Here is a 19,239-nt window from a genome sequence, read left to right as displayed (position 1 = left end):
TTTATCTTCTCCACTAGAGTGTAAGTTCCATGAGGACAGAAGTCCTGTCTGTCTAGTTCATTACTGTTTCCTCACTGCCCAGCTCAAGAGTTTCAGGTCACCTCAACAAATGTTCATGCAGTATATATAACCACATACTCAATTTAAATATTTATTTCCTACTATGATCCAGGCCTTTTCTAGGCACTCATACCCATCACAGCTACTCACCTACTTAAGTTCTCACCTACCAGAGCAAATATCCAGCAAATGTTAACCTATTCTCTTCTTCTTGTCTCACTCACCCTACCCCTCACCCATCCACCAACCCACGATTCAAATTCCCTCATTTACCCAACCAGCACCCACAGAGCTCAACTATCTCTACACCTACCACCCCTTTCTTCACCCACTTCCCAGACCCATGCCCTCCCTGCCATGAGGGAGCTGGTGTAGGATTTAGGGGCCCTGGAAAATGTTCTTATCTGGGGCCTCGGGGTTGGTGGAGGTGGGGTCTGGGCATTGTTCAGAAACAGGTGCTGGCCCTAAAACTGATGAACGAATACTTTTTTTTTTTTTTGTAAACTACGGATCTTCTGTGTAAGGAATTTTAGATCCAATTTACAGATGAGGACATTGAAGCTCAGAGAGTGAAGGCCTGAGGTCACACAGTTGGTGAGAATCTTTTTACATTGCACCTTCATGTGCCCATCCGATTAGGGGAGAATTTGGAAGAGCTGAATGGGAGCGGGGTGCTTTTTGATTGACAACGCTTAAGGCAAAGAAACCATTGATTTTACTGAAATCAAGATTTTACTGGGCAACTTCGTGGTGCCAGACTGATTGGCACGTACAGTTCCATTCCTCACTGTAGGCTGCTCAAACAAGGTTCGGAGGGGGTACCTAAAACGGCTATCTCTTTGCTCTCAGACCCCGTGGAGTGGAGTGGGCAGCTCAGGTCGTGTCTCCATTGACGGAGGATGCTTTGAGGGGCAGAGGCTGGCTCCGGGACCCCGATGTCCTTGGAAGAAGCTGCAGGCTCTGTATGGCATCTCCCAGCTGTGCTTGAGAACTCTCTATCTTAGCCAGGCGGCGCTCCTGGGGAAGCAGTGGGAGTGGGCTCGGAGACAGGGGAGAGTTGCACCCCAACCCTCGTTCCCTCATCGCCCATATCTGCCCCAAGCCTTGGGTCTCACCAGACTTTCCAGCCTGTGGGCCTCACTGCTTGGGGAATCGCGCTCTGGATCCAAATGCAAGGTCCTGTGGGGATCAGGGAGAGGTGGGAGGCTCAGAGGCTGGAGAACTCGCCTCCTGCCCCTGATTGGAGAGCCGGGGATTCAGGGGCGGGGCTCGAAGTGGAGGCGGGGTCTGTCCAGACTGGGGGCGGGGCCTAGGTAAATTTGAAGAAGGGGCTGAATCAGATCCTGGAATGCCTAGGTGAAAGGACCAACCAACCCTTGGAGGCGGGGCTTGGCCCGCCTGGCCCAACCTGTTTAGGAGGGGCTGATTGAGGGATGGGTACTGACGAGAAGACCTGGGGCAGATTCATCTAGGGGCGGGCGAAGCTGACCAAGAGGCGGGTCCTAGACAGGTGGGTTGGGGCGGGGCTGGCCTGGGGGGCGTGGCCGTGCCAGGCAGAGTTTGAGTGGGACTGATTGACTTGAGAGACAGGGCCTGAACGATAGCGGGGCCTGGGCCGATCTGACTACGTTTAGTGTGTCCACCTGGGGGCGGAATTAATGGAGAAGGCAGGGCTCACCCTCCACGGAGCCTGGAGTCCAGGTCCTCCAGCTGGCCGCGAAGCTGCTGCTGTTGCTCGGTTAAGGCCCTGATGTGGGTGCCCAGCGACTCCACGAGGCCGGATAGCACCTTCTGTTCCTCGCGCAAAGCGGCCACCTCGCACTGCAGCTCTGCCAGCTGTAGGGGAGAAAGCAACTGTAGCCTGACCCGCCGTCTTGGCTTTTCTTCTCCCTGAAGATCCTGACCTTCCTGACCCTTGCTCTCTGCCTCCTCACAGCCCTGCCTCTTGGAATCTCACTCTCTTGTGTTGAGGAAACAAGCTCAGAGAGGGTTGGGCTAGACTCGGAGCCACACAGCACAGGGAGCTCATATTTGAACCCAGACCTGCCTTGCCTTCAATCTATTCTCTCCCCTCGGTCTTAGGCTGGACCTCACCTTGCCCATCGGTCGGTGCGTACCCAGAGCCTGGTCTCTATCCCGCGGCTGGTCCAGCTGGCGCTGCCAGGGTACTGACGGCTTCCGAGGCAGCGAGGCCGAGGCCCCGGTCCAGTGCCTGCCGCGGGGCGCGGGGCCGGTGCGTTGGGAACCTTTGGGTCGCGGCCCGGGCCCTGCAGATGGGCGGCGGCGAGCGGGGCGGCTAGGCGGTACGCTTTGTGTGCGCTGCACCGCCCGGGGCAGACGTGGAGGCCGCTCCTCCGCTGGCCGCTGCCAGGCCCAACTGCCTGCACCTTGAACGCTGCGCAGGGACTGGCTCTTGGAGATGAGAGGAGTGTGTTTGGGGAGGTCTCGAGGAGGCAGAAAGCCAGGCTTCTCCCCTGCCAAAAAGCTGGGAGTGGGATGGAGGAGCTCAGACCTTTGACTGGCCCTTGAACTGACCCCATCCCTACTTCTGACCTGAAATGACCTCACATGATCTTTTTACTTCTATGTGACTTTGTTTCTGATGGGATCACATTTTGACTCTGACTTTTCCTGGACTTCTGACAATTCTATCTTCTCTATGACCCTTGACATAACCCCAGTCTAATCTCTGATTCTTCTCTAGCCTTGTCCCTGAACTCTGATACAGTATGACTCTTGACCTGACCCTCTCTGTAACCTCTGATTCCAATCTGACCTTGGGCTTGACCTCTGCTCCCAAGAGTACCATCTTCCTTCCTAATCCGAACTCCTCTTGTCCCCAACCTCTGACTTTAAACTGACCCTGTCTCTGCCCCCTGAAAGACCATGGTCCCTAACCTCGCCCCCAAATATGACTCTGCCCATACCCATACCCTTGACTCCAACTAACCTGAGCTCTGCTTATAATATGAAGCTGTCCTTTACCCTGATGATGAATTTTAACATCTGACCCCTGATTTGACCACATCCATAACTTCTCACTGAAACCTGACCCTCATTGCTTACCACAATATCACTTTCTCTCTCTGACCCCAGGTGTACTTCTTTCCGACCTCTGCAATGATCAATTCCTACCTTGAACTTCAGTTTGATCCTGTGCTTGCCTTCTGATCACACTGTGACCCTCTCCCTGACCTCTTGAATGACCCGGTTTCCAGCCTCTGACCTTCATCCAACACTGTTTTTGAGACTGACCCCAAGATGACTCCATCCCTGACCCCTGACATGATCCTGCCTTCACCTCTGATCCCAGTCCGATCCTGTGCTTGCCTTTGCCCTTGCTCTCACCCATCCAAACTAGACCAGACTGAAGGCAGGCCGATTACCTGGAATGGACCTGGGCTGGGGGTGGTGGGAGACGCATCGGCACAGACACAGGTACTGGCCGGCCCTCCTCAATGGCTTTCAGGATAGTGGGCAGTGGTTCCAGGCTGTCACGGGTTGCCTGGTGAGGCATGCAGGGAGGAGGTTGAGCAAGCTCCCTGGGGCCAGAGGCTCCCTGCTTTCTTGCCTCCCTACCCCATGTCCTGGGCTCTGGGCTCAGGGCACACCTGGTCAAGTTCAGCAAAGATGGTACAGAGCTGGGCGTGCAGGACCGCCAGCTGGAGAGCCAGATCACTGCTGCCCTGGTAACTACTGGGTGCTGCATCCACATCCACCACGGCCACTTGGTCCAGGAAGTGTTGCATGGCAGGTCCATGATCCTCCAGGAAACTATTCATGAAGTCCATGTAGGCCTCCTTCTCACCAAACCTGGGTCAAGGTCCAATTGGGTGGGTCAGGTCAGGCATCTGCCACACAGTCCCCCGGCCCTGCCATGGCCCCCAGCCTCCCAGCACCTACGGGGCACGGTTGGCGAGATTCTGGATGACCTTGGCAATCAGTGTGAGAGCACGGGCTGGGCCGGGTGCTGGGTGCTCTGGTGCCAGGCCAAAGAGGCTGGGCGCCAGGATGGCAGGACATAGGAGCCGCAGGAAGAGAGAGGCACACACCAGCCGGGGACCCAGCGCCTCAGAGCCACGTGCCTTGCATGCTTCTCGCCAGCCTGAGAATACGGTGCCTAGCTCTTCTGGGAACCAGCTGGAGAAAAGAAGGCAATGGTCAGAGGGGGAGGGTATGCGCATAAAGTTCATGGATGATCAAAATATCAAAATCTTAAGGTCAGGGATCAGGAGTCACCTGCATTCTGAGTTTCAATATTGGAGACATCAGAAATAATGATGCTTGGGCTCAAGGTTTATGGTGTTATTGTGATGGTCTCTGGAGTCAGAAATCTTGGATTTGGGAGTATGAGTTCACTTGGGGACAGAGGCTATGAGCTTGGGCTCTAGCTATAATTGGGCATGAAATTATGGTGCCAGACAGAGTACATGATATGAAATAGAAGGTTTGGGGTTACAGGGTCACTTGGGTTCAGAAATCATGGTATTATTGTTCCAGGTGACATGGGATTAGGCATACAGATTAACTTAAGGTCAGAGGTCAATGAATTGGAATCCTAGCTTTCCTGTGATCAGTTGCATGGGATTTGGGGTACAGGATCACTTAAGGCAAGGGTCATGAGATTGAGGGCATGTCATCATCTGGAATCAGAGGTCATAGGATTGAGGTCCTATGTTAACTGGGGTCAGGTGGCATGAAATGGAGTCACCTATGGTTAGAGCACAAGGAATTGGGTTGCAGGTTACTTGGGGTTAGGTGACATGACATTGGGAAAGGGTTGCCAGATTTAGCAAATAAAACTTTAGGATGACAATTAAACTTGAATTTCAGATAAAAAATGAATATTTTTTTTAGTATAAGTATGTCCCAAACATTGAATCGTATTTAACGAGGCACCCTATATTTTATCTGGCAACTAGCACAGTGAGTGGGAGGTAGGGTCAGGCTCAGGTGCTAGAGTCCTGATTCTTACTTGTAGGAGTGGATGATGTTCTGGAAGACCTCCTCGCAGCTGTTTTGCAGTCTGGCTTGGTGCTGGGGAAGCTCTGAGGCGGGGCACTTGCTGGGATCCACCTCACAGTCCTCAGTGGAGGCACAGAGACGCCGAACCACCTGCCCTGCAGTCCAGCACAGCAAGACAGGCCAGGGCCATGACCACCAGGACCACTACACCCAGCCTCCGACTCTATCTCCAACTTACTCCAGAGACCCCTAGCATCTCGGGGAGTCCCCAATTCTCTCCAGAATCAGAGAACCCCGAAGGCACCACCTACTACCAGAATCCAGGTTACCCAGATTCCCAAATCTCCCCCGGGGTCCCCTAGCCCGCCCAGCAGGCTTCTGACAGCCCCTGCCCCTCACCTAGTGTCTCTTGGAGGTAGTCCTGTGCCACCAGCTTCATGTACTCATCGATGGCCTTGGTGGCCAATGTGTTTTCCCGAAACAGCAGCGCCTCACGGCCTCCACTGCGTGCAAGCTCCGCGGTTCCCAAGTCTGTCACGAGTGCCTGGGCATAGCGGGGTTCACGTTGGGCGGGGCGCAGACTGAGTTAGGGGGAATCCCTGCTCTTGGAGGGTTCCTCTTCCCTGGTCACAGGCCCCGACCCTCAGAGCTACAGCTGAGGTCTGAGCCTCACTACTAGGGTACCTAACAGGCGGGACCCTCCACTCCTCACCGCAGGAACTTAAGCCTTTCAGCGCTGAAGCTCAGCTCAGAACCCGCCCCTCAATGTGCCCGGCCCCTTGCAGTTGAAGCTAAGACAATGTCCCTCCAGGTGCCATTTGGTTCTGCTCCCGACCCCTGCTCGGAGAGCGCGACAGGTCAGCCTCTAGTCACCCAGGTCCGCCGCGTCACGGTGACGCACCTGCGCCCGGCCGGTGGCCCGCAGCACGCGCACCATGGCAGCTGCCAACTCCTCCTTGGTCAGCGCGGAGAGCGCGGGCTCCAGCGCCCCGCAGAGGCGCGCGTAGTGGAAAGTGAGGAACTCAGCCAGCTCCTTATAGCGCTCGGACGGCAGCACGCGCAGGCGCCGCGCCTGGATCCGCGCCCGCAGCGCGGCGCCGGCTGGAGCCCCCAACAGTGGGAACCAGCGCTCCAGGCCCGCGGCGGGCGCGCCGGAGGCGCCCAGCTCCTCTAGAGCCACTGTCGCGCGTCCCAGCACCGCGCCCCCCGGGCCGGCTCCGCGCAGCCGCAACGACACGCGACGCGCGGGCGGCAGCGCTTCGAAGTGGAAGCGCTCTGCCCAGAAGAGCTGGCCCGGGCCAGTCCGCGGCGCTGTGCGCGCCAGCAACGCTCCGTCCAGCCACAGCTCAGCGCGCACTCCCGGCGTCCCCGCCGCCGCCCGGGGCAGCCCCTTCGCCTCGTGCACCCAAACGCTCAGCCACGTCTCTTCCCGCTCCACGTTGTCCTGTGGACCAGAGTGGTGAGAGGGGACGTGGGTGTTCGATGGTGGGCCCCAGAGGTAAAACGCGGTGCTCGTGTTGGGCCCCTAGAAGAAGATAGTGGGGCCACGGGGCTCCCAAGGCAGCCATGCGAAAACCTTCCAGCTGTTCTGGGAGATCTCCCGGACAGATCGGGGCTACAGGGTGTGGAGGAATAGCCTCGGGGTGGGGACTTGAAAACTACCTGGCAGGCGGGGCTTTGGGCACAAATAGGGCCCGGACTGAATAGAAGGGACGGGGTCGTAGTGCAAGGGGCTAGTACTAGATGGAGAGGGCCTCGAAATGGTTGCACAGGTGTGAGTGGGGAGAGTTTAAGGGGCGGCGCTATGGAGCGGGGTGGGGTTTGGGTTGGTGGAAGGGGCGGGACCCCGGCTGTGGGCAGGGCCTCCTTGTCCCTGACTGTCCGCAGTACCAACCTGGCTGGGCTGGAAGTGGCGACGAAGGTCCTCTATCCAGCGGTCTCTCTCAGCGGCGGACTGACAGGAGAAGCAGCGGCTCCCGCCTGCCCACGTTACCTGGTGGGGAGGAGGATCCCAGATTGCGGTTGAGACCAAAGGTGGAGCCAAAGGGTCGGGGTGATGTGAAGAGTTGCCTGCATTTACCTGGAAGCAGTGGGGCTCCCCCAGGAGGCTGGGGTGCAGGGGCCAAACCCGCACATCCCGCTCGGAGCCCAGGTCCAGCTCAGAGAGTGTGGCCAACGATTCCCGAGAGCCCAGAGTACTGGAGGGTCTGGGGAAGGGGCAGAGAACAAGCTCATTTCTCCTTCCTTTGAACTCCACTCCCTATAGCCTGAAGGGTGGAGGGATGCCGGGATGAACTTGAACATAAATTGGATTTGAGCCTTTCGCATTTAGGATCAACCCAACTCCTCATGGTGGCCTATATGACCTTGCAGAGTATAGACCTTTTCACCTTTTGACATTCTTTGCCCTCGCTTAATTCCACACAGTCTGAACTTCAGTCACACTGGCCTTGTTTTTGTGTCTTCATCTGGCCTCTTGGCCTTTGCACATGCTGTTTCCTCTGCCTGGAATGCTTTTCCTGCCCTTCTTGGCCTAGTTAATTTCCATCCATCCTTCAGATCTCAGCTCAAGGGTCCCTTCCCTGACACTCCCAGGCCAGGGTGTTGACTTAGCTCTTGTTTGAGTTATTGTGTGAAACCCTATCTGAGACTGGCTTCGTGCTAGTGGCCCCAGCATGCAACACAGGGCAGGACACAGAGGGGGCCACAGAGGGTATGCAGTGAAGATCAGAATGATAGCCAGAAGGTGACGGGGAGGGAAATATTGAATTCCAGCCCCTCCAGCTCCACAGAGACCCTTACCCATCTCGGGAGGCATTGGATCCCAGCTCCGACCTGGCCTTTTTCTTTTCTTTCAGCCGTTTGAGCAACCCCTGTGGGGAGGGGTATGTCAGCTGGGCAGAACCTTGTGTTCCCTCCTCGGCTCCTTTCCCCCAGGATATCTTGGAAGATCTGCTGGTCTTGGGGGACCACAAGCTCAGGCTACATTAGCAAGAATAGTAAATACAGCCAATAGCTCCCATTTCTAAAACACTAGTTGTATGCTTTCCTGAATTTTCTATTGATTTCTCATAAACAGCCCAGAGAGGGGGGTTCTCTCTTTAGCTCCATTTGACAGATAGAGACACTGAAGCCCAGAGGTTCAGTGACTTGCCCAGGATCGCCCAGTAAGAGTCCTCTTTCACCTCTGAGGATCAGAGAGTCTTTGCTCTCCCATACACCCCCCCTACTGGATGCCTCACCCGAACGTTGTGAACTTGGGTGGGGCCAGCAGCCTCTGGCTCAGTCTTTCCAGGGATCCGATCTAAGAGGTGGTCAGGGGTAGAAGATTGAAGGATGGTATTATCTTGGATTCTGCCCCACCTTGACAGGCTCCCAAATGCCGCAGCCCTCCCCACCTCTCACACTTTCTTACCTGGATCCCTGAGGTTCCTCACGACTGCCTGGATGCTGCCTTCGGAACTAGCACTCCCTGCCCGGGACCGGCGAGGACCCTGTTCCCCCGCAGGAGTGGGTAGTCAGAAAGGAGAAGCAGGCAGGCAGGCAGGCAGACCCACAGAAAGGCAGACAGCTTTCTACTATTCCCCCTCCCTTCACCAACCTTCCCTCTCTTGGCCCATGGCCCCCTTCTCACCTCCTCCTCACCCCCAAGCAGCACCAGCCTCCCATCGAGCAGCGTGAAGGCCCTAATGTTCCAAACGGGCACATCGGGTGTGGGAGCCTCGGGGATCTGTGGGGTAGGGGTCTCCGACTCTGGCTCAGGCTCTGGGTAGAAGAAGAGGTGCAGGGGACCTGGGAGTCCTTCCTGTCCCTCAGACCACCCTTTCCATTCACCAAGGCTCAATGGGGATTCCCTCCTAAGTTCCTCTCATGCCCCCCACCTCAAGCAGCCATATCATGTAGTTATTGAGCAAGGCCCCTCTCTGGGGCTCCTCTCTACCGGCCATGGGTAGAGGACACAGCCTACCTCCTCTGTGACCTATACTGTGTTCACTGCTCATTTAATCCTCCAAAGCCATTAAAAGGGCTATTATAACCCCATTTTACCAAGGAGGAAACTGAAACCCAGAGAGGTTGAGTGACTTTCCAGGTCCACCCAGCTTGTGAATGGTTGAGCTGGGCTTCAGCCACAACATTCTTCTCTTAACTGAGATGGTGGGTAGGTCCAAGAGATTAAACAACAGGACACAAGCCTTGGTTCCTTACATAAGTAACTAGTCCAAGGTGGAATATATTCAAAGTTTAACAAAAGAATAGAAAGAGGCTGGGGTAGGGGAGGTGGTAGTGCAGTGGGCCAGGGAAGGCCTCCTAGAGGAGTTAAGTTTGTGCTGGGACTCGAACAGCAGGTTGGATTTTGACAGAGATGGAGGGGATGGTGGCAGTAACAGCTTGATCAAAGGCTGGGAAATGGCAAGGCCCAGGGAAATACAGGGAAGAGCAAAGGGCTTGGGGGGCTCAGAGGCTAGAAGGGAAGGTCCAAGAAGGGATTGGTGGAGGACCGTGGGTACCAGTTAGAAGAGGTTTTATCCCGGGGTAGTGGGGAGCCATGGACGGCATTTGAGCAGGGGAGGATCTGGTCTGCTTGTTAGAGAGCTCTCTCTGGATTCTATGGAGCGGGCAATATCTGATACCCTAGAGGGAGCTGAAGGGGTGTCTCTATAAAATGGGACTATGAATGGTGAGAATTAAATGAACTTCCAGGAATAGGAAGGCTGAACCAATCCTCCTAGATTATCTGTCTGTCCTATTGTTTTACCACCAGGGGAAGGAATAATAACTACCACTTGTAATAGGCCACTTAAAATACTTCAGATATGCTAGGCCTTGGGCTAGCCCTTCATTCGTGAGCTCCAATCCTCATGATACCTCTGTGTGATACTTAGCTTTCTCTGTCATTTTTGTGTTTACTTGTTTACTGTCTATCATGCCCGCTACACTGTGAGCCTCACATGGCAGACAGTGACATCTGTTTGTTTACTGTTGTGTCCTCAGTGCCTAAACCAGGGCCTGGCACATGGTAAATGCTCAACAGACCTCTGCTTGAATGAATGAATGAATAAATAAATGAATGAAAGCATATACCCTTTAGGGTAGGGTTCATGATTCCCGCTTAACTGATGCGGGGAAGCTGAGGCCCAAGGGAGTGAAGAAACTAAGACATAGAAGCCAGAGGACAGGAGAGCAGAATGTGGCTGAGATGGATATCTAGGCAGGAGAGGATGAGCATAGGCTATTGGATATGAGCAGAGACCTGCTGGGGCCAAGAGCCTTTTGCAGCACTATTGTCAGTCTATTCTCTGTCCCTTTTCCAGGCTGGACCCCCTTACCCACAGGTCCCTGGCCACACCCCACACCTCAGGCCCTGGGTAAGGGGGAAAGAAGGAAGAGGGCAGCCGGGGGCCCCAGCCACTTCCTGTTGGGCTTTTGCACTCCCCACAACTTCCTGTGTCTGTAAGGCTGATGCTCTGGAGGCAGACAAAACCCAAGCATCCGGTCCCCCAGCCCAGCCCCAACTCCGGGTACCTGAGGCCTCTGGCTCTGGCTCTGGCTCCAGTGGTGGACTCTTATGCCTCCCCCAGAGAGTCTTGGATATTCGGAGGCGGCTCGTACGTGATTCCTTGGGGGGCGCAGAGAGGACACGGCGGAACAGCGAGCGACGGGCAGGCTGGCTGCTGACCATGGGTTCCTGGTGGCTCAAGGCCCTCCCCCAGCCTGCAAAGCGGCCCCAGTGGAACCCTCCAGCCCCCCTCTCTCCACTAGACCCTGTATGCCAGCGGTAGGAGGTTAGTGGGGATGTGGCTGCAGGCTGAGATTGGAAGGCCTGGTTTGTTGATGGTGGGTCCATGATTGAAATTCTCCTGGGGGATGAGAGGGTAACAGTTCTGCCCAATGTCTGCCCACATGCTTCCCTCGTCTTGGCCCCCTCCCCACTCTCAGCTCTGCCCCGAGGAAAACCCCTCAGGGCCCACACACACTCCTTCCCTTACCTTGATTTCCTGACCAGCCCCAGAACCAGCAGCCGTCTGCACCCTGCCTGGCTTCTTCCTGCTGAACGCTACTCCACGTGACCCTGTCTGTCCCACCCCACCCCATTGCCAGGCTGGGAGGGCACAGTGGGGGCAGGATGCGGGAGAAGAGGAGGTGACAGGGCAGGACCCAGAATCTCTCACTGACCAGGAGATAGCACATGCCCCTCTCTGAGCCTTAGTTGCCTTCTCTGCAAAATGGGCACATATTGCCCAAATACTGGTTAGAACATGGATCCTCTGGAACTCTCATCCACTGCTGGCCAGAGTGTAGACAAATTCACCCAAGCTGGAAAATTGGCCTGATTGACAAATATTGACTGTACCCCTCTCCTCTGACCCAACAGTTCATCCAATAGACTTGCCCACTGGTGCTATTTATAAAAGCCCCAAACTGGCAACAACCCAAGTGTCCATATACCTTAGAGTGGATAAATTGTGGTCTCTTCCCACAGTGGAATACCATGCGGCAATGAGAATGAACAAATTACTAAATGATCGAATTTGGATGAATCACGAACAATACTGAGCAACTCCCCCCAAAACACACACACACACACACACACACACACACACACACACACACACACACAATACACTGTTTGGTTCCATTTATGTAAAGTTCCAAAGCAGGCAAAACTATGTGCAACAAGTCAGGATATCAGTTTTCTTTGGTGGGGCTAGTGACAAGGAAGGTGGGGGTAGGATGGGGAAGCATGATGGTGGTTTTTGTTTCTGTTTTTAAAATTGAGATGAAATTCTCATAAATTTAACATTTCTATTTCTTGAGCTGGGTGTCGGTTACATGGATGTGTTTGGTTATGAAAATTCATTAAGCTGTATATTTTGGTGCACTTTTCTAATAAATGTTTTCTTGAAAAAAAAAAAGAGGTGGGAAAATACGTTCCGAGGATTAAGTGAGTCAGTAGAATCCTGACCCAGGAATGGATTCCAGTGCCAGGTGGTCTTCCTCTCGCTGCGTGACTTCAGACAAGTCACTTCCTCTCTCTGGGGCCTTGTTTTCATACTTATACAATGCAATGATAATATCAGTTTCAGAAGGTTCATAATGGGAGCCTTCTTTTAGTCAACAATTGTTTCCTGAGTGACTACTACGTGCTAGATGCTAGAGAAGTCACAAGGAACTAAACCAACATGATTCCTATCCTCCTGGAGCTCACAGTTTAGCCAGGGAAACAGATACTGAACACGAACGCAGGACATTTCTAGCTGGTGAGGAGGACTTAGAAGAATATAGACAGACTCAAGTAGAGGCTGAACAGAAGTGACAGTTTTTGAACGGTAAAAATCAAAGAGGGCAGCCCAGAGGAGGGGACATCTGCAGCCTGAAGCATGAGAAGGAGCCTGACCATGGGAAGAGCATGCTAGGTAGAAGGAACAGTTTGTGTAAAGGCAGGGGTGACCAGAATCCACAGGGTAGGGTCATTAGGACCACCTTGATGGGCATGTGGCCTGTGCAGTCACCTTGATGGGCGTGTGGCCTGTGCAGTCACCCTGTGCAGTCACCCATGCTCAGAAGGCCTCCACACTACATTTGATTTAATGCTCTGCGATAGCTGCCTTGAAGCTCTTGCTTTTTGAACAAGGGGCTCTGCATTTTCATGTGTATGGGCCTTGCAAATTCTAAGACCATCTTGAAGAGGTAGATCTTCAGTGAGGGCCAAAGACCCTTCTCCTGGAGCTGTACATGTTCACACAGGTGCACACACTTTAGATATGCCCACTTTATTCATACCGAATTGGGCCACTCCTTGCACACACAATGGAGTTTCCCCATGTTCTACTGTATCCCTGAGCGTTTATCACTTCGCTGCATAGTGGCCCCACTCCCAATTCCCTGCATTTTTGCTGGAGGATTTTCTTTGACAGGTGAAGTCCACTCTGCCCATACAACAAGCAGCCCTGAAGTGCCAGAGAATTAACACCACCCAGAGAGCAGCCCTCAGTCCATAGACTATGGGAGTTTGAGGATCAATAACCTAGCTCTCTTGTGTCTTCAGTGGGATGACTTTGAGGTGTGTGTCCTATGCTGTTTCCCAGAGGTCCCGAGTGGGAATGAGCTCCATGCACCCCAAGTGCCAACCTGCTTGATAAAGCACCCTTTCCAGGCTGTCTTCCCTTCCCTACCTCTCTTCCTTGTTCTCCAACTAATATGTCCTGAGATCACCTTCCAAACGACTTACACTGGAATTCTTGTCTCAGGGTCTGCTTTTGGGCAAACCCAAACTGAGATGACGTGTGCAAACACAGATGATGCACAGACACAAGCTTTCTTTCCATAATCTCTTTATTGGAAGTTCATTGGCTGGTAGGCGTGACTGGAGGTGGCTTCCTCTTGGATCTCCTGGAGGCCCTTCTGGCAGTTCTTAGCTTCACATTCTAGAAAAGACAAGAGAGCGTGAGGCTTGGGGGGGTCGGTTGAGGCTGAGTTTCCCCTCCTCATAGTGGGTCCCTGCATGGGGAAAAGGACTAAGTGAGGGGGTAGGTACAACACTGACTGCAGGCCCGCTTAACAAAATAGAGTGGCAATATGCAGGTAATATGAGATTGTGCAGGTGTGTGAGCATAGAGATGTTTTAGTCATTGAGGTCGGGGTGGGGCCCAGGTTGCGCTGGCTGGGCCTAGATTGTTCCAGCATAAGAATCGTCATCAGGGTCAAGGAGGCTGGGGCTGAGCAAGCATCCTCAGGGCTGAGACTGGGCAAAAGACTGTGCAACATAGGGTTAGGGGCTGGACAGCTAGACAGGCAAGGGGTTTTCTGTAGAGGGTCATGGGCTAGGTGACCCTTGTGTGAACGGAAGGCCTCTGGGTAGGGGGGCAGGGGCAAGGCCAAGGTTGGGTGGGCTGGGATGAGACTGTGTAGGTAGGAGGGTTGTGACTTGGGCATAGTGATGCAGGCCAGGCTGACGTTGTGGGGGCAGAATGGCTGCTGCAGGGGTCAGGGTCCATGCCCTGATTGGGAGGGTAGAAGTGATGAAGGCTTGGCAGAGGACAAGCTGGCCGGATCAGGGGCTAGGCTGAGGTTGAGCAGGCAGAGGATGGGGTGGTGGTAGTAGTGGCGGTGGTGGTAGGAAATGTTGCGAGCAGAACAACTTAATACTGGGCCTAAGTTGCCTGAATAGAAGGGCCGCAAGGGAGATCAGGGACCTGGCTGAGGCTGTGTGGGCAGAGGAGTTACAGGAAGGAGAGAGGGGCCTGCCGAGGTTGGGCAGGCAGACAGGGGTCAGGAGCTGAGCTTGTGTCAGATGGGTCGCAGGCTGAGGTAGTGCGGGTGTTGCGGACTCACCGCGTCGAAGTGTGGCCAGGTGCGCAGCAGCTGGAAGAGCGCGTCACCAGGGCAGTCCGTGGGCACGAGTTGGCGGTGGCCAAGCAGCTTATAGTCCGGCCGTAGGAGACCGGCGCGCACCGCACACCTGGGGAGCACGTCGCGCACCACGCGCAGCGCGGCCTCGACCGGCAGTTCCGCGGTATAGTTGCCCACGAAAGCCAGGCCGAAGCCGCGGGAGTTGTAGCCACGTGTGTGAGCGCCCACCCAGTGCCAGCCTCGGCCCTCGTACATGTAGCCGTCTGAGCCCATCACAAAACTACAGGGTGGGGTGGGGGGACAGGCACCGCGCAGCGTAAGAGGGCGACCTGCCCCATATATGTGCGAAGGGCCACCCCCACCCCAAGTCCTGACTGGTTGCGCTGTCTTTTCCTGGCTCCGGCCTCATCCCACTACCCCACCAAATGCCACTCCAGAAACCTGGTTCTCTGGATCTGACCCTCGGCACTGACCACGCTCCTTTCTGCCCAGCCCCCTCCGCATTTTCTCGAGTACAGTCCCTGCCCGATTCACAGCCCTTTTCTGTCTTAGGCCAAACCCCATCACTGCCGCGCCTCAACCCTAGTCGCTACCACAGGTCCTTTCCCTCTCCCAGGCCCCTCCTCCTTTTCTAGTCTCACCCCAGACCCAAGTTTCCCACTGTTGAGTATTCCCGAGCTCTGTTAGGGCCCCACGCTTGTTTAGGCCACACCCCTCTCCACCTCAAAATCCTCCTCCTTCTTGCCAAGTTTGCTCTGGTTAACCCCCGCCCCCTGCTTGAGGCCCCGCCCACCCAGTTGTTCCCTTACGTAACAGGTCCCGCCCCTGTCTCGTCGGGCCCCGCCTACCTGTAGCCGATGTCATCCCAGCCGCGCGTGTCCTGGTGGAAGCGCTGCATGGAGCGCATGTTGGCGGCACAGCTCGCGAGGGTTGTACAGGGGAGAGCAGGCACGTACGTGTGATGCACGTACAAGAACCCGAGCGGCAGCCGCAGCGGCGTCGGGTGGCCCCGGTACGGCGCCGCGCCCCAGACGCAACGGGGATGGATGGCCGGGCACCCTGCAGGTAAGGGCGTCCGGGGCTGGAGTCAGCCAGTATTTCTCTGCCTGCCACTTGCACCCCCATTAGAAAGCTCATATGGGCCATTCCTCCCAGCCTCCTTCCAGATTTGGGGACAGTTCAATCTCACATCACATTGACCTTCATTGGGATCTAACTTAACTAAATCTGAGTTAGTCCTGTTGGAATATCTGCTATGACTCCCACCCGCTTCAGGATAAACTTCAAGAATTGTAGTTCAGACTTCAAGGCTTTTTACAGCCCAAGACGCAACACTCTCTACAGCTGGCCCTTCTCTGACCCCTAGGAGAGACAGCTTACAATAAGAAAAGAGGAATCTTGACCCTCGTTTCTCATGCTCCACTTGTGTGCTACTTGCTTTACATGCTTCATCTTTCTTAAGTCATCCAGCAAATCCAAGAGGTAGCAATGATTTACTCTGCCTCGCTGAAGAAAGTGAGATTCAGAGAAGTGAAGCAACTCACCTAAAGATGCACAGGAGTAACTGGCTGAACTTCCATTCCAATATGTGCTTTTGCATTTGCTGAGCCCACCTCCTCAATGCCTTCTTCCTCACTTTCCTTTTTGTCCTATGAACTCCCAGTCATCCTTCAAGACCCAAATCTAGCCTTTCCTTACCTGTGCAGCTGCCCTGGCCCCTAAGCTAGAGCCCTACTGCCCCCTTCAGAATCCCCTAGACCTGGATCCCTCTGACTACATGGGGCTGAGAGTGTCTGTGTCTTTGTGAGGGACAGTCATAGAAGGTGGGGGCCCTTCTCACCCAAGAAGGCCTCGGTGAATTCCTTGGTGGCATGGGTGGCCACCAGCACCAGCTGTTCTTGGCTCATGCCCTGCAGCTGAGGGTGTGCAGGCTCCAGCCTCTGTAGCAGGATGAGGGTCCCCCACACCTGCTGAGTCAGGGCGGGAGCTGAAATCAGAGTAGCTCCGTTCTGCCTTCGGAAGTTGCTGCGAAGTGTTGGGTCTCCGGCCACCCCAGGTCCATAGTACTGGCTCAGCAGGTGGCTGAGGCGTGGCCGGGGCTTCGGAGCCCGAGTCAGGTAGTCTCCAAGGAGGGCCCCATCCAGAGCACCATTGAGAAAAGCTGTGGTGAGCGGTGATGCCTCAGGGTTCAGAAGCGTGAAGTTCCGGGGGGTAGAGAGCTGGTCCCAGCAGCCCTCAGCTCCCAGGCCTGGGTGGCTCCAATTCTTGGGGCCCTGGAGGAAAGTCAAACCCAGGTCTCTGGCCAAAGTAACCAGGAGGCTGTCCACGGTGGTTGGGGCTTTGGCCTTGGCATCTGGCGAGGAGGCTTGGTTATCTGGAGAGGTGACTCGGACATCTGGAGAGTGGTCGCTGGCATCTGGAGGAGTGGCTGTGCTGTCCAAGGGCAAGTTAATAAGCCTGTGCCCCTGCAGCCCTGCTTCCAGCCCTGCCAGAAGAGGCTCCACGGCCACCGTTGAGCCATCAGGTGCCAGTACCACCCCGTATTCTTGCCTGCCCTGCACACTGTGTCGGGCCACCTCCTTTGTCAGGCCTTGCAACTCTGGGCTCAGTGTGGTGGGATCCAACTCGATGGCCTGGAGACTCCAGCTCTGTAGCAGGAAGTGATGGAGGGGGTCCTGGGGGCCAGAGTGCTGGGCTGACAGCTGCCACACAGAGGCAATGGGGATGGCCTCGGTGACCGGTGCCTTCTGCTCAAGCTCAGCCAGGACCTGGATGACAGAGTCCATGAGGAGGGGCAGGGATGCTGCAGAAGGAGGGATGGCATTAGGTCAGAGGCCTGGCATGCCCTGTTCCGGAGCCCCCCTCTGCTGCTTCCACATATTCTCAATGCCCCCAACTCTCCATCTGATAACACTGTGACCCCAACCCTGTCCTTGTGTAAATGAGGAAACTGAGGCACAGACAACAGGTTAAAGAGCTTAGACTATCCGTGAGCACTGGGGAGCCATGGTAGGTTCCTGAGAAGGAGAGAGAAATGGCCAGGCTGGCATTCTAAGATTGCTCCTTTGGCTGCCATGTGGAGAATGAATTTTCAGGGGCCTAGAGTTGAGAAGGGGAGACTGTGGAGGTGAGTAATAAGGTGGCCAAAGCTGAGTGGTTGTGGTATGATGGACAAAAGTGGGCAGAGTCCCCAGGTATTTTGAGGGAAAGGTGGATAGTTCTTTTTGTGATAGGTTAGAGTTTGGGGAATTTTAGAGAGAAAGATGTCAGGAGGTTGCCCAGGGGAGGAGAGGGTGGGCCTGTGCCTTGTGGGGGAAATGTAAGCAGCTGAACTTGGAACCCAGAAATGCTAGGTTTAGAGAGAGCTGGGGTGAGTTGTTGAATGACAGCTAACATTTATTAACATTTACTGTGTGCTAGGCATCATTCTAGGTAACTTATATAATTTAACAAACCTAATCTTCTCAATGACTCCGTGAGCAAAGAGAGGTTAATTGACCAGCCTGTGGTTACAGAGCTAGGAAGTGGCAGAAGCAGAATTTGAACCCAGGCATTTTTGTTTTTTTCCACTGACAGTCCACACTGTAGTTCCTCTGTTCTTTCTACCTTAAATGCCCTTTCCTGCTTCTCCTCAAGTAAAATTCTTCTTTCTGTCCTAGATCTGCGTCCTCTTCTCCAGGAAGCCTTCCTCATTTTTCTTCTTTAGGCCCCAGGTCTTTCGCCTACCTGCTGCCCTGATTCTATGGGGCTGGGAGCATCTGTGTTCCCAGACAGGAGATTCCTTGTAACGGGTCTCCTGGGGTTTCCAGTCTCATCCTATGCAAGGCTGGACACAAAGGGTATGGCAGTATACTTCTGCAGAACTGATTGTCCTGGTCCCAGGCCTCTGCCTTCTGACCCACCTGACCCTGGCTCCAGCCACAGGAACAATCCAAGCAGGATCCAATGGACACCTTGGACCACCGTTGTGGGGTTCCAGCTTCTAGGAGACATATCCGGTTAACCTAAGCGGAGACCTCAGCAGAGCTGGAAGGAGACAGGTGTGGAGAACTGAGCACAGCCTTTGGTCACTGTCAAAGTCCAACGGTGAATGACACGGTTGCCTCTTGCAGAGCTGTGGGCGGGAGGCAGCCGGGGTGTGGGAACAAAGTACCCTGTGTCAATGTCATGTGGGTCTCAGGGGCTCTATCATCCTATCCTGTCCCTCCCAGGATGAAGTCAAGAGTCAATAAGGCAGGCCTATCCCAGGAAGCACCTAGAGGCCAGGTAATTCAGATGCCAACAGAAGAGAGACAGACTGAGGCCAATCCAACAAGCCCTACCCACTTCCTAATCATTCAGTAGCTGCTGCTGGCCACCACAGGGGACTCTCAGGTGTCCGCCCAACTGGTAAGACCAGCTGAGCTGGGGAAGGGGAGAGAAGGAGAGGCCTGAAGTTGGCACTGCCTCCTGCTTTTGCTGCCAGCACTTCCGGCTCAGGCAGAGAATGGGTGCAGGGGCTGGGAATTATTTTTGCCGATGCATACTCTGGACCAAAGGGACCAGAAGATGTCCCCTCTCATCTAGTTCCAGCTCCTGATCCCAAGCCATCAGGCATGGCTGAGAGTAGGGATTGGACCAGGGCCTTCCAGACCCTGGCTTTGTCCCAAGAGCTGGTGGTGTCTGGGCTCACCTGGGTTGTCACTGAGGGGTCCTTCCTCTTCCCCCAGGGCTGTGGTTGAGTACCCGCAGAAGTGAGACTGCCTCCCCTTTATTAGAGCATCAGATGGGATGGGCTTAATGTGCCTGGGGCTGCCATGTAAATTGCTTCACTGTGGGCCTCCTATCCCGAAACCACCCTGGGGAGTGTCCGGGGTACCCACC

The 19,239-nt window shown here is 54.7% G+C and overlaps 2 protein-coding genes across 3 annotated transcripts; both read right to left on the bottom strand.

The window, feature by feature from the left end:
* Positions 1-616: 616 nt before the first annotated feature.
* RASAL3 (RAS protein activator like 3) lies at positions 617-11,072 on the bottom strand. Of its 2 annotated transcripts, none has more exons than XM_011384087.2 (18): positions 11,013-11,072; positions 10,549-10,883; positions 8,660-8,817; positions 8,441-8,519; positions 8,268-8,329; positions 7,828-7,898; positions 7,106-7,232; positions 6,920-7,018; positions 5,927-6,469; positions 5,425-5,569; positions 5,036-5,180; positions 3,964-4,200; positions 3,672-3,873; positions 3,447-3,565; positions 2,155-2,545; positions 1,739-1,896; positions 1,176-1,239; positions 617-1,077 (listed from the first exon to the last, which is right to left on the bottom strand). In XM_011384087.2, exons 2-18 carry the CDS (start codon positions 10,868-10,870, stop codon positions 934-936), a joined length of 3,066 nt encoding a protein of 1,021 aa, XP_011382389.1. In that variant the 5' UTR covers positions 10,871-10,883; positions 11,013-11,072; the 3' UTR covers positions 617-933. The 2 variants fall into 2 exon arrangements, with proteins under 2 accessions (XP_011382389.1, XP_011382390.1); XM_011384088.2 differs by having other exon boundaries at positions 8,660-8,790.
* Positions 11,073-13,341: 2,269 nt separating this feature from the next.
* Positions 13,342-18,369, bottom strand: PGLYRP2 (peptidoglycan recognition protein 2). The gene is made up of 5 exons (XM_011384123.2): positions 18,279-18,369; positions 16,217-17,179; positions 15,225-15,435; positions 14,359-14,656; positions 13,342-13,451 (listed from the first exon to the last, which is right to left on the bottom strand). Exons 1-5 carry the CDS (start codon positions 18,367-18,369, stop codon positions 13,371-13,373), a joined length of 1,644 nt encoding a protein of 547 aa, XP_011382425.1. The 3' UTR covers positions 13,342-13,370.
* Positions 18,370-19,239: the final 870 nt, after the last annotated feature.

This window comes from Pteropus vampyrus, unplaced genomic scaffold, assembly GCF_000151845.1.
Source record: "Pteropus vampyrus isolate Shadow unplaced genomic scaffold, Pvam_2.0 Scaffold561, whole genome shotgun sequence".
Classification (NCBI taxonomy): Eukaryota; Metazoa; Chordata; class Mammalia; order Chiroptera; family Pteropodidae; genus Pteropus; species Pteropus vampyrus.
Note: the sequence above shows the minus strand (reverse complement) of the source record. Positions and strands in the feature narration are given on the sequence as shown.

Bases quoted from the DNA above. Each gene is read 5' to 3' on its own strand.
- PGLYRP2 (XM_011384123.2), bottom strand. From the start codon at position 18,369: ATGTCTCCTAGAAGCTGGAACCCCACAACGGTGGTCCAAGGTGTCCAT. The intron at 15,436-16,216 runs GTGAGAAGGGCC...CCTTACCTGCAG, and splicing joins ATTCACCGAGGCCTTCTTGG to GGTGCCCGGCCATCCATCCC. The intron at 13,452-14,358 runs GTGAGTCCGCAA...TGTCTTTTCTAG, and splicing joins CCTGGCCACACTTCGACGCG to AATGTGAAGCTAAGAACTGC.
- RASAL3 (XM_011384087.2), bottom strand. From the start codon at position 10,870: ATGGACCCACCATCAACAAACCAGGCCTTCCAATCTCAGCCTGCAGCC. The intron at 7,019-7,105 runs GTAAATGCAGGC...CCTCCCCACCAG, and splicing joins GGGAGCCCCACTGCTTCCAG to GTAACGTGGGCAGGCGGGAG. The intron at 1,897-2,154 runs GTGAGGTCCAGC...TCTCCCCTACAG, and splicing joins CGCACCGACCGATGGGCAAG to CTGGCAGAGCTGCAGTGCGA.